The sequence below is a fragment of the Cervus elaphus genome, chromosome X (genome assembly GCF_910594005.1).
Source record: "Cervus elaphus chromosome X, mCerEla1.1, whole genome shotgun sequence".
NCBI classification, from domain to species: Eukaryota; Metazoa; Chordata; class Mammalia; order Artiodactyla; family Cervidae; genus Cervus; species Cervus elaphus.
In genome coordinates this window covers 32738586-32751983 of record NC_057848.1, presented here as the reverse complement: position 1 = coordinate 32751983, position 13398 = coordinate 32738586, and the positions used below count along the sequence as shown (strand labels likewise).

Here is a 13398-nt window from a genome sequence, read left to right as displayed (position 1 = left end):
TTCTCGTATCAAATCAATGATAGAAACTAATAAAAACCTGAGTATTTAAATCAATGGTGCTATCAACTTGTTAATACTCTTTTGTTTTTGTTTTGTTTTCCCTGCTCTCTGCCTGGTTCATTGTCTTCACCTGCAGGTGTACTTTGTTGTCGGCTTCCAAAGATTACTAACTCTTTCTGTATCATTAAAATTGAACTGCCTTGACTATTCTGCTACTCTTACTGCTGCTCCCATTATTGCCTTCTTCAGCAAAATCAGGCTTTCCGAAGCCAAAGAATAACAAGAAATAAACACCATTTTAGAAGCCTTGCCACCATGAAACTTAAGCAAAATGTGCTCACCATTATTTTGCTGCCTATCCACCTGTTAATAACAATATACAGTGCCCTTATATTTATTCCATGGTATTTTCTTACCAATGCCAAGAAGAAAAACGCTATGGCAAAGAGAATAAAAGCTAAGCCCACCTCAGACAAACCTGGAAGTCCATATCGCTCTGTCACGCACTTCGACTCGCTAGCTGTCATAGACATCCCCGGAGCAGACACCCTGGATAAATTATTCGATCATGCTGTCTCCAAGTTTGGGAAGAAGGAGAGCCTGGGAACCAGGGAAGTCCTAAGTGAAGAAAATGAAATGCAGCCAAATGGAAAGGTTTTTAAGAAGGTAAAGCATTTTGGGGCTTTCTATTTTTTTTTAAAGGATACACTTGACTATAAATCAAGTGCATTTAAAACACACTGACATTTCATTACAGTGCCTGTAACTAATTCTCCAAAGGTGTTCCTAGCATCTGTATATTCACTTAAGGGCAATTTTGAGTTCTCCTCATTGAATAGTATTTTAATTGCTTGTTTGAGTACATATGCTAATATTACAGCATCTCTCACTCTAACAGTTAATTCTCGGGAATTATAAATGGTTGAACTATCTCGAAGTGAACCGCAGAGTGAATAACTTTGGTAGTGGACTCACTGCACTGGGACTGAAGCCAAAGAGCACCATTGCCATTTTCTGTGAGACCAGGGCTGAATGGATGATTGCGGCACAGACCTGCTTTAAGTACAACTTTCCTCGTAAGTGTCTGGTGGTTTTGGAGGGAGAGAGTGGGCTGTGCTTACACATCAAACTATCCTGAGATCCTCTTGTCTTCCAAGCAAGTGTTAAGCCAGAACCTGTTGACCTTGAGAATCTTAACTGATGGATTTTTGCCCAGTTTGTGGCACTTTCAGTATTTTCCGGTTTCTTTAGGTTTAGAGAGTTAGAATCCTGATAATTTGTAAGACACATTTGTGACTGCCAGGAAGTTTGAGGCAAGGCGGAAGGGTAAGAGCAGAGACTATGAATTCAAATTAGATTATAAAATATATTCATGTCTGTGAGTCTACCGTTAAAAGTTGGCTGAAATAATATATCTAAGAAATATTTATCATTTAATGTTTGTGTTTATTTTTTATTATGTAGTTGTGACTTTATATGCCACCCTTGGCAGAGAAGCTGTAGTTCATGGGTTAAATGAATCTGAGGCTACCTATCTGATTACTAGTGTTGAACTTCTGGAGAGTAAACTTAAGGTAAATATGACATTTTCTTTTAATTTATGGTAGCATTTGACAGCATAGGAAAATATTCAGTAATGAAGTTGATTGCAGGCAGGCCCATTTTTGATAGCTGGATTTTCTTTCTGTTCAACAGACTGCATTGATAGATATCAACTGTGTTAAACATATCATTTATGTGGACAATAAGACTATCAATAAAGCAGAATACCCTGAAGGATTTGAGATTCACAGCATGCAATCAGTAGAAGAGTTGGGATCCAAGCCAGAAAACTGTAAGTAAAGCAAACAAATTTAATCTTTTCAAGGCTTATTATTCCAGTAGATTAAAGAAATAGTACAAGTGAAAACTGTTAAGTTCTCTGATTTAAAAAAAGGTTTGTATGACTCAATAAAAACTATCAAGACCATATAGTATTAAGATTTTCTCTCTCTCCTCAAAAAGGTAACCACTTCTTGAAAATTTACTAAATTATTGCTGCTGCTGCTGCTAAATCGCTTCAGTTGTGTCCGACTCTGTGCGACCCCATAGACGGCAGCCCACCAGGCTCCCCCGTCCCTGGGATTCTCCAGGCAAGAACTCTGGAGTGGGTTGCCATTTCCTTCTCCAATGCATGAAAGTGAAAAGTGAAAGTGAAGTCACTCAGTCGTGTCTGACTCTTGGTGACTCCATGGGCTGCAGCCTACCAGGCTCCTCCATCCATGGGATTTTCCAGGCAAGAATACTGGAGTGGGTTGCCATTGCCTTCTCCGACTAAATTATCGAGAAGTATTGAATAGTTCAGGGCTTCCCTGGTGGCTCAGATGGTAAAGAATCCGCCTGCAATGCAGGAGACCCGGGTTTGATCCTTGGGTTCGGAAGGTCCCCTGGAGAAGGGAGTGGCTACCCGTTCCAGCATTCCTGCCTGGAGAATTCCATGGACAGAGGAGCCTGGCAAACTATAGTCCATGGGGTTGAAGAGAGCTGGACACGACGTAGCAACTAAGCACACATGCATTCAATGATTCAGATTTATGGCAGCTGATGCCAGACTTTCTTTCTTTGTTTCTTTTTTTTTGTTAAAAACCTACTATAACCTTCCAATCTGAACCTCATGTAAGGGGCAGATCTCAGGCCTTCCCTTCAGTAAAATTTTCCTTAGTTTTTTTTAATGCTAATGCTACTGATTTTAATCATGTCTCTGAGGATACAAACCTGTTTGCTAAAACCATACTTGGATTTATTCTACCACTGATATGGTAGTTGGTATTCCATTTGAAGTAAGTTAAGTGTGTCGTATCAAAATGTCAGTTGGTCATCAGGTCAGAGAGGGTTGAACAATTGAAATACTCCATTTAAATTATTTTCTTTCACATGTTGAATGAGAAGATCACAATACTCTGCTAGATGAGGAAGCCAAGTCTTTAATAACAGGCAGTCAGCATGCCTACCCTTTGCTCTGAGGAAAAGTATTATCATTATTGCACTGGACAGTGAGCATGCCTGTTCTTTGCTCCAGAGGGAGACACTTTTTCTATCTTCCAAGGCTATTCACTGTGGAATCATCTTTGAAAAGATAGTCCAGAATAAAGTCAGTGCCTCTGCTCACAAGATGTGCAGAAACTCAACAGACCCATGGGGAATTATGTCTCAACACCAGGTTGACCCTGTAAGATTGGGATAAAGTTGACTGAGAAGTCCTGGTTGGTTGGGATTTGTTGGCATGAAACTATGGGAGGTAGGGGTCCTCATAATTTTGTGTAAGCCATAACATGATAGACCACATATCCCACCTAGTCCACTCATCTCTACCTTCTTTTATTGTACTTTACAAATGCATCCATCCATAAATTATTAGGGGAAAGAAAGGTCCTCACAGCAGATAGTTTGAGAAGCACAACTCTAGCATACAGTTTAGCAAGCTCCAACCTGCATCTGTTTCTCTAAATGAAGTTGAATTGGAACACAGTCACATCCATTTGTTTAACAGCTGCCTATGGTTTCCTTCACTCTCCAGTAACAAACCTGGGTAGCTTTGGCAGAGACCATACAACCCTCCAAGTTTAAAATATTTACTCTATGGTCCTTCACAATGAAAATTGGCCGATCCCTACTCAAGACAGCTAACTGTAATCTGTTTGGAAGACCTCTCTGTTTCTTTCCCCCAGTCATTCAATGAGCAGAGACAGCACTGGGGCTCAGAGCACAAGATGATTAAACGTTCCTACCTGCAGGCAGACAGCAAGAAGAAACAAAGTTTAGAAACTGTTTAGATATTACCTTTGGTGGGAAATGAAGGGCATGTAAGCCCCTCCTAAATTGTCTCTTTTTCTTGATTTCCTGAAATTCCTGTCTGATTTTGATTAAAAAGAATCAAAGTATGGTCTGACCCTGATAGGGAAAGAAGCATTAATTCTGGAAGACCCAAAAGAATCCCCAATCCAGACACATACCAAATATTCTAACTATAGGCGTGAGTGAGTGTGTGTGTGTGTGTGTGTGTGTGTATGTGTGTGTGTGTGTGTAGCAGAGAGAGAAACAATTTCCTGTTACAGTTTTGATGTTACTGCACTTTCAATAGTTTTAAGAAATGATTTCCTATATAGATTTCAAGAAGCAACCATCAAAACACAGACATCATTTTGGTTTGATGTCCTTTGGATTTTACTTGCTACTTGGAATCTAATTAAAAATATGTTTAAATGTATAATGGTTATCTTATTTTACTCAATACCCATGGTTCAATTATTTTTAAAATAAAATTATTTTTCTAAAAACTTGAAAAAAATCAAGTCCAGTGGTTTTCAATCAGGAGTGTGTATGAGTGTCACTTGTGGAGCTTGTGATCCATTCCAGGCATACAAAACCAGGATTTTCAGAGCTAGGATCCAGAGATAGTATTTTATTTATGTTCCACAGGCGATTCTTATGCTCACCAGTGGTTAAGAACCAAAATCTAGTCCAACCATTTCATTTTAGACATGAGAAAATGGAGGCTTGAGGCGCTCACACATAGTACTCTATCTTCCTAATTCTCCAGATCTTAGATATCTTTCCACAACAAAACCCTGTAAACAGCACTGTGGAGAGGGATTAGGCTAAACATTCAGAAAATGGGCCAAATTAAGTTTGAAGTTCTCATTGCAGGTAACCAGAATTGGATAACCATTTTCTTGTTGATGATCAATAGAGAGTATTTGTTTTAAATAGTTTATCATCACACCAGAATCTAAAAATCTTACCTTTGTTTAACAATTTAACTTTTAAACTAAAGGAAATGTGCTTTTTCATTATTTAGTGAGCGTTTCTCCAAATAGACCAACTCCTTCAGACTTGGCTATTGTCATGTATACCAGTGGATCTACTGGCCGACCTAAGGGAGTGATGATGCATCATAGCAATTTGATAGCTGGAATGACTGGCCAGTGTGAGAGAATTCCTGGGCTGGGGTAAGAGAAAATTATTGAGTGTTCTTAGAACTCATGTTTGATATTCTCTAAACTCAGGCTATAGTAAAACAATAATTGATGTTTCTAATTTACAGTGTCTTTTTTTTTTTTTTACGTCCCCCCCCCTACAGTGTCTTTTTAAGAATGACTAGAATCTTTCTCTTACTTTGTTTTAGACCAAAGGATACGTATATTGGCTACCTGCCTTTGGCTCATGTGCTTGAGTTGACAGCAGAGATCTCTTGCTTTACCTATGGCTGTAGGATTGGATATTCTTCTCCACTTACACTCTCTGACCAGGTGACAAGCTTTTCAGTCTATTGACATGATCATATTAAGTTACAGTATTCGGCTGAGAACAGTTTACTAAAACATGAGAAATTTTAATTCAGCTAAAACTTCCTCCTTGGCTTCAAAAATAGCTCCCATGAGCAGTATGTTGCTATAGAAAATAACCTTGAGGATTTGTTAGCATTGCTTTATCTATATGTTTTAAAATTATTTTGAGACTGATAATTACTTTCATTGTCTTCAGTATTCTATCAACCAAAATGTTACCAAATTAGTATTTGTATATGATGCTAGTTGATGTTCATAGAGATGACTTTGAGATGTGGCTTTGCCTTTTGGCTGATCAAAGAAAGTTAAAATTTTTTTCAGTTTTGTTTTAGTGTTTGATCTACCTTAGTTTAGGTTTTTTCACCTTTTTTTGTTTTTGTTTGAAAATGGATGGTCTGTGCTATATGTGATATGTTATTAGTGAAAATGCTCAGTTTACCAAAATACCCCATTTTCTTTTATCCTGGATCAGAGTTTCTCCTATAAGGAAGACTGAAATGTGCTAGAAGAAATCATCTACAGGACAAAATACTAATGTCCTCATACCTCAGACTTGTAGGTTATGATAGTTGGAACAGATAACTCACAGCAGTAGAGAGCAAATTCCATGTGTAAATATCTGTCTTTGCCCTTGATAATACTTAAATTATAACCTTTTTTTCTGCTAAGGTTTCTTTCCTTGATCCTATTTACTTTTTCTTTACTCTAGTCCAGCAAAATTAAAAAGGGAAGCAAAGGAGACTGTACTGTACTGAAGCCTACACTCATGGCTGCTGTCCCGGTGAGTATAGCGTGTCAGTGTCATCCACGGCCTGCACTTGGACTTTTAAAAAAGTTATCCTCTTAAATATTTGTCAACATTTTAAAACAATTTTACTTTGTGGAAATCACAGTAAAATGTGTCCCTTAAAATCTTAGATAAGCATCGGGAAAAGATGAAATGGCAAACTTCTGAAATGGATGCCTGTAAGGGTTTGCTGATTCTTGAAAATGAAGTGATGAAACTGACCTAGCTCAAATTACATAGTCTGATAATTGGTCATAATATTTTAAAGATAGACAGCACTCCAAAGATCATTTAGTTTAGTCACTTCATTTAAAAATGAGGCAACCAAGGCCATCCTAGAGAACTGGGGCAGTGTATACAAGGTTACAGAGCTGGTTCATGGCAGAGTTGAATCTAGAATCCAAGCCTGCTGACCCTTATGGTGGCTAAGAAAGATTAAGGAAACTGTCATATGAGAGAACTCCCAGAGAAAAAAAGTTGAATTCTCAGTTCAGTTCAGTCACTCAGTCGTGTCTGAGACTTTGTGACCCCATGGACTGCAGCACGCCAGGCTTCCCTAGCCCATCACCAACTCCCAGAGCTTGCTCAAACTCATGTCCATAGAGTAGGTGATGCCATCCAACCATCTTGTCCTCTGTCGCCCCCTTCTCTTCCTGCCTTCAGTCTTTCCCAGCATCAGGGTCTTTTCTAATGAGTCAGCTCTTCACATCAGATTGAATTCTAGATATTCAAAATCTTTCTGTGAAATATTGCCTTTCATAAAAATAAGATGTTACATTTTATAGCCTTGTAATGATAAATTATGAAATCTGACAATGTTTCTAACTGTGTAGTCAAATATATTCTAGCACTTTAGGCTTCAGAAACTCCAGTGGGAGTATCACTACTGCTTGTATTATGATCAGACTTTATATCTTATCCTGTTATCTTTCAAAGAATTATTTTTGCATATGGATTAGATGCATATGTGATTAGATAATGAAGTGTTCTGTCCAAGTTTTTCTAAGAATTACAGATGGAAGATAATTTTTTTTTTACCTTTAAATTACCAAAATAACCGAAGTATTAGATCAGAGTAGCATTTGCTTTTTTATTTAGAGGTGCTGTAGAATTCAGCAAGTTTACAAACTGAAAGGAGAGGCTTCTGATTGAAAGCATAATAAAATGCTTATAATAGGTTTCACAGTACTTAACTATGTTCCAGACACTGTGCTAAGCTGGTTTAGATGGATCATCTCACTTTGTCCTCCCTAAAACTCTGCTAGGTGGGTCCTTTTATAAAGAAAAAAAAAAAAAACTTGCCAAAGGTCACAGAGCCCATAGGTGGTAATTAAAACTTGAACTGTGATGGCAGAGACTTCTTAACCACTGTGGGTGTCTATTTAGGATTGTCTTTGGGAAACAGTATGTTGGGTTTATCACCCAGGAGTTCTTAGGAAACAGTATCAGAGGACATAATTAGGGAGGGGGAAGGACCGAGTAGTCTAGGAAATAATGTCTGAATTTAGGCCTGAAAGATAAGCAAGAGTTAGCTGATATGCTGTGCATCTTTTAATTACCTGTTTTTCATTCTTTACTTTGTGTCTTGGGAGGCTAACTCCAGGAGGATTTGCATGCGTTCTGATTTCTGGTGGGGCTTAGCCACTTGTTGGTGCTTGGCCACTTGTTGGTGCTCATGAGAGATCAGAGGACGGAGAGAGAGGTCTGCCTATTTACTGACTTTGCCTCTTCTCTGCTAAGCTGCCCTTTTTGGCAGTTGTTGCCAGGTGCTCATTGGACAGTCTCTTTCCTATTGGCTCTAACCAGGTCTTTCCCATGGCAACGGTCCTCCATCAGATTCCAGTAATACTTCTCTCCTCTCAGTTCTTCAATCCTAGAGATAGTAAACCATCTCCTATGTTGCTAGTTCACTGATGCTTTACCATACCTTATTGGTTCCCTTAGCTCCTTCCACTCTTCTATAAATAAACCTTTATAAAAAATTTTTATTGAGAATTGTTTCTGATAGACTCTATTTTCTCAGTTTATTTCCTGAGTCAGAATAAAAGATACATTTAGTATTGTAATATTCACATACATGATGAGAATTCACAGTAAATCACTACTTATAAGTAATGACTGTATTGAATGTCATGTAATATTATTAGGTTGAGTTAAAGGGTGACTGAATGTGCTAACAATAAACCCTGCCAGCGTGTTGCAACTGTGTTGTGTTCTTTACTCATTAAGGCCTTTCTGTATCTGTGATTGGTATCTAGTGTTGGAAGTAGTTCTCACACATCCGTCTCATTCCCATATGCTCTTTTCCACCCAACATATTTTTCAAAAAAATGACTTGTACATGATTTATTGGTAGAATACACATGATACAATTTATTTCCCTCGGTGGGGGTTTAGATTGAAATATAGTTAAGGTATAGTATTATATTAGTTTTAGGTGTACTTGTACTACATGGATTGTCATTTGCATACCATACACTTTCTTAAGAGGAATAGTTATAGGATGCTAAAACCCTCTTAGAGAGTCTTTGGGATTTCTCAATCACAGATAGAAACAAGGATTTCAGTTTATCCAATAGTGATTCTTTTTGAGGAAATGGAGAGAAACAACATTGTAGCATACTTGAGTTGCCATGCTACCCTCCCTCCTCTGCTTTATTGAGATACAATTGACATACAGCATTGTGTCAGTTTAAGGTCTACAATGTGATGATTGGATATACAGATGTATTGCAAAACAATTACCACAATGTTAATTAAAACATTTATCACCTCACATAGTTACTGTTTGTGTGTTATGAAGAGAACATTTAAGATTTTATTTTACCAACTTTCAAGTATACAGTACAGTCTTATTGATCACAGTCATCATGGTGTACATTAGATCTCTAGACTTATTCAACTGGAAGTCTATACCCTTTGACCAACATTTTCCCATTTCCCTCACCGCCTAGACACAGGCAACCACCAATTTATTCTCTGTTGCTATGAGTTCGGCTTTCTTATGTTTCACATATAAATGAGATCATGCAGTAGTTGGCTTTTTCTGTCTGACTTACTTCACTGAACATAATGTAAGGGCTGATTCTGCTGCCCTCATTTGAAAATGACTCTGTGTTCTAGCATTGAAAGAGCCATCCATAGAGTTATTCATGTAGCACAACTGAATTTACATTACTTGCTATTTTAAATATTTAAAACTAGGTATAAATATGTATGCTTTATGTAACAATTCTTGTTGATTTGTGCTAAGCAATGCCAAAGAAACATCATCTAGTGATATAGTGATAGTTGGGGCCTTTACTGGTTGGTTGGTTTTGTTTGTTTTCTGTTTTCTATGTATTAGCTTGGTAGTTAGTATATCCCAAACCTTGAACTACTTCTAATTTTCCAAAGAGCTGTGAGCAAGAACCCTTTTGTTGTTGTTGTTAACTTAGCTTCTATTAAGATGGAATAGGAATGCCTCGTGTATAAGGAAATAATTTTAAGAAACTGTAAAACTCTCTGCCAGGCTCTAAGAGTCACAAGGTAGTAGTAAGAACAACATTAGGATTATATTCAACATTGTTGGATGTTTTAGTGCTATTTGAGAACAAGTGAATATATTTAAAAGAAAAGAAATTTTTTAAAGTTATTTTTATGTGACATGTGGATGAATTATTTATACTTTCAGTTCAAGTCAGTTCAGTCGCTCAGTCCTGTCTCTTTGTGACTCCATGGACTGCAGCATGCCAGGCCTCCCTGTCTATCACCAACTACTGGAGCTTGCTCAAACTCATGTCCATTGAGTTGGTGATGCCATCCAGCCATCCCATCCTCTGTCATCCCCTTCTCCTCCTGCTTTGAGTCTTTCCCAGCATCAGGTTTTTTCCAGTGAGTCAGTTCTTTGCATCAGGTGGCCGAAGTATTGGAACTTCAGCTTCAGCATCAATCCTTCCAATGAATATTCAGGACTGATTTCCTTTAGGATTGACTTGGTTTGATCTCCTTGCAGTCCAGGGGACTCTCAAGAGTCTTTTCCAACACCACAGTTCAAAAGCATCAATTTAGTCAATGTTTAAAACACTTCCATTCAATATATTTATTAATTGGCCACACCAATTAATTGGCTTGCAGGATCTTAGTTCCCCAACCAGGGATTGAACTCAGGGCCATGGCAGTGAAAGCACTGAGTCCTAACCCCTGGACCTCCAGGGAATTCTTGTAAGAAATTTTAGATAAAGTTAGTGTATAGAACTGAAGAAACCCCTATACTTGCTCTTAGTGTTTTTGAAATAGTAAACAAGTTAGTGAAATTAATTCTTTAATAAAGTAAATGTTTCCATTATGCTAAAGACTATTAAGATTTTGTAAATAAAGTATTTTCAACTAAAGGCTATCTCAGTGTTCATGTAGTTCTTTTCATATTATTTAATATGTTGCTTACCTTTCAGGAAATCATGGATAGAATTTATAAGAATGTTATGAGCAAAGTCCAAGAGATGAATTATATTCAGAAAACTCTGTTCAAGATAGGGTATGATTACAAATTGGAACAGATCAAAAAGGGATATGATGCACCACTTTGCAATCTGTGAGTATATTTCACAGACTCTGTAGTTTGAGCCTTTAAATCTTTTTGTGTTTTAGTATCTGGACGATGAATAAGTAAATGACAAGTTAATTTAGTTTGAGCATCGCCACCATGATCATAACATTGAATTTCTCTCTTACTTCTAAGCTTTGTTGCTTATATAGCAAGCAGAGGACCTTGAACTCTAATCTTGGCAGTTTAACAAATTTTAATAATTGGCGTACATATGTAAGATTTAATTATAAAATTTGGTCTCATGAAGAAAAACTAGAGTAGACTTTTTCTCAAGATAGTTGAGAAAAAAGTGATCTAACTAAAAAAGTGATTTTCAATATTTATTTTGTGTGAAAGTTTCTGATTTATTGTATTCATAAAATAGCATATTAAGCATATGAATATAACGGTTACTTTAAGTGTAGTGCTGGGGAGTCAAGATGAGGAAGCATTTTTCATTGGAAGGGAAATAAGATAGATGACAAAATGTTCCAAAGATAACTTTACGTTTTTTCATTTAACATCATCCTTTTCTTTCATTTACTGTGTGTCAAAGCAGTTTCCCAACACCATACAGTTTTCTTTTTGAATTTCTCAGAGTTTTTCTAGCATTTTTTAAGGTGTTACTAGTTGTTGCTTTGATCACCTCTCATTATCACAATGGTCCCAAAATTGAGATGTTCAACCAAAGTTGAGACATCTTTTCCAGAGGCTATGAATTAGTGCATCACCAAGAATAATCTGTGCATACGTTAAAATATAGATAGCCAGCGGGAACTTGCTGTGTGACACACACAGCTCAACCCAGTGCTCTGTGATAACCTAGAGGGGTGGGATGGGATGGGAGATGGGAGTGAGGCTCAAAAGGGGAGGGGACATACGTATACCTGTGGCTGATTCATGTTGATGTATGGCAGAAACCAGCACAATATTGTAAAGCAATTATCTTCCAATAAAAGATTTTTAAAAATAATTTGTCATCCCTTTTTATCAAGGATACTGTTTAAAAAAGTGAAGGCTCTGCTGGGAGGGAATGTCCGTATGATGCTGTCTGGTGGAGCACCCCTGTCTCCGCAGACACAGCGATTTATGAATGTCTGCTTCTGCTGCCCAGTTGGTCAGGGTTATGGATTAACAGAAACGTGTGGTGCTGGGACAGTTACTGAAGGTAAGTTTTTTTTAAATTAAACTTTATTGAAGTATAGTTGCTTTATAATGTTGTGTTTGAACATCAGCATTTTTAACATGGCAAATAATTATATAATTATAATTGCTGTTGGGAACCGTGGTGACTTTATACCTCTTAAGTAATATTAGATTCCTTGCAAGTCTACATATTTTAGTTTTGGAAACTTCTAATTGAGCCATGTGTACCCTTTATTTGTAAGTCTCATAAATATTTATGACACATTGTCAGTTCTCAAAGTTCTGTCACCCTGGTCTTATAATCTCTCTCTAAAATGATCACTTCCTCAGAGCACTGCACTCTTGGATTAGGTATCACTTTTTTTCTCTCCCAGCTTTCTTTTTTTTTTAATTAGTTATTATTGGAGTAGAGTTGCTTTATGACATTGTTAGTTTCTGCTTTTACACTTTTGTGCTCCCTCTTGAATCTATGTTCCTATCCTGACTTCTTGTTTGCTTTCTTTTCTTTTGTTTTCAACAGCCTACAGCAGGCTGTCTCAACTTAAGCACTGTTGAGATTTTGAACCAGATAATTCTTTATTGTTGGGACTGCTCCTGCATGTTGTAGGATGTTTAGCCTGCTACATAGCCGCCAGATGATGTGACAATGAATTATATCTTTAGTTGTTGCCAAGTATTCCTGGGTTGTGAAACAATGGAGTAGAGCAATTCTTTTTTGTTACCTCGCTTTCACTTTCAACTCCTGTCCAAAGTCAATGCCACTGTCCAAAACCATCTGTCCATTGCAAGATTGTGTATGACAGTGTTATTCAGTTCAGTTGCTCAGTCATGTCTGATTCTTTGCGACCCCATGGACTGCAGCACGCCAGGCTTCCCTGTCCATCACCAACTCCCGGAGCTTGCCCAAACTCATGTCCATCGAGTCGGTGATAAAACCATTCAGGGCATTAGTTTTGAAGTCATTGGATTGTTTATTTTTAATATCTTTAAATTTCACCCGATCTCCCCATTTTTTTCATTGGGGATTGCTCCCTCCCCTGGCTGCCACCTTTGGCATCTCACCTTTTATTACTTCACCATGTCCTGAAGTAACAGCCTTTCAACTGCTGTGTCTGCTTCTATTATATCACTTCTGATTCATCCTGTATTCTTCTGTTAGACATGTCCACCGCAAACACTGCTTCATACCTGGTGAACCTAGATTTCAAACATCTCTAACCTGGCACCATTGTACCTATTCATCATTATTTCCCACCTGTGTATATACCTGGGTTCTTTTCTCCAGACAAGCCAATCTTTTTACTCTCTCTTGTATTTTCTGTTCCCTTCTCTTGGAATGCCCCTTTTGCTGTCTGGTCCCAGCCATCTTCTCATGTGCAACTCTTCAATTAAATCTTTCCCAGCCATTTCATTTTATGTTGACCTTTCTATAGCCTCCAAGGTGCTAGTGTGCTCACCTTCAGAACCATGCAGTTTACTATTTAATGTGCTTTTCTCTCCAGGTAGTTTGTAAGCTTGGCGAGGGCAGGGTGTCCTTACCTTTACTGGGTTTTTCTCACAGTGTTTAATGT

General features: G+C 37.7%; 1 protein-coding gene across 3 annotated transcripts in view; it reads left to right on the top strand.

Annotated features, from left to right (window-relative positions):
- Nucleotides 1-13398, top strand: part of ACSL4 (acyl-CoA synthetase long chain family member 4) — a 68647-nt gene that overhangs the window by 39612 nt on the left and 15637 nt on the right. Inside the window, exons 3-11 of one of the 3 annotated variants that reach the window (XM_043895427.1) lie at nucleotides 430-666; nucleotides 899-1076; nucleotides 1465-1574; nucleotides 1696-1834; nucleotides 4838-4988; nucleotides 5165-5288; nucleotides 6037-6108; nucleotides 10548-10687; nucleotides 11677-11849. In XM_043895427.1, coding sequence (XP_043751362.1) covers nucleotides 439-666; nucleotides 899-1076; nucleotides 1465-1574; nucleotides 1696-1834; nucleotides 4838-4988; nucleotides 5165-5288; nucleotides 6037-6108; nucleotides 10548-10687; nucleotides 11677-11849 — 1315 coding nt within the window. In that variant the 5' untranslated portion in view covers nucleotides 430-438. Of the gene's footprint in view, nucleotides 1-136; nucleotides 667-898; nucleotides 1077-1464; nucleotides 1575-1695; nucleotides 1835-4837; nucleotides 4989-5164; nucleotides 5289-6036; nucleotides 6109-10547; nucleotides 10688-11676; nucleotides 11850-13398 lie in introns of all 3 variants that reach the window. The other 2 variants (XM_043895425.1, XM_043895426.1) reach the window with 2 other exon arrangements.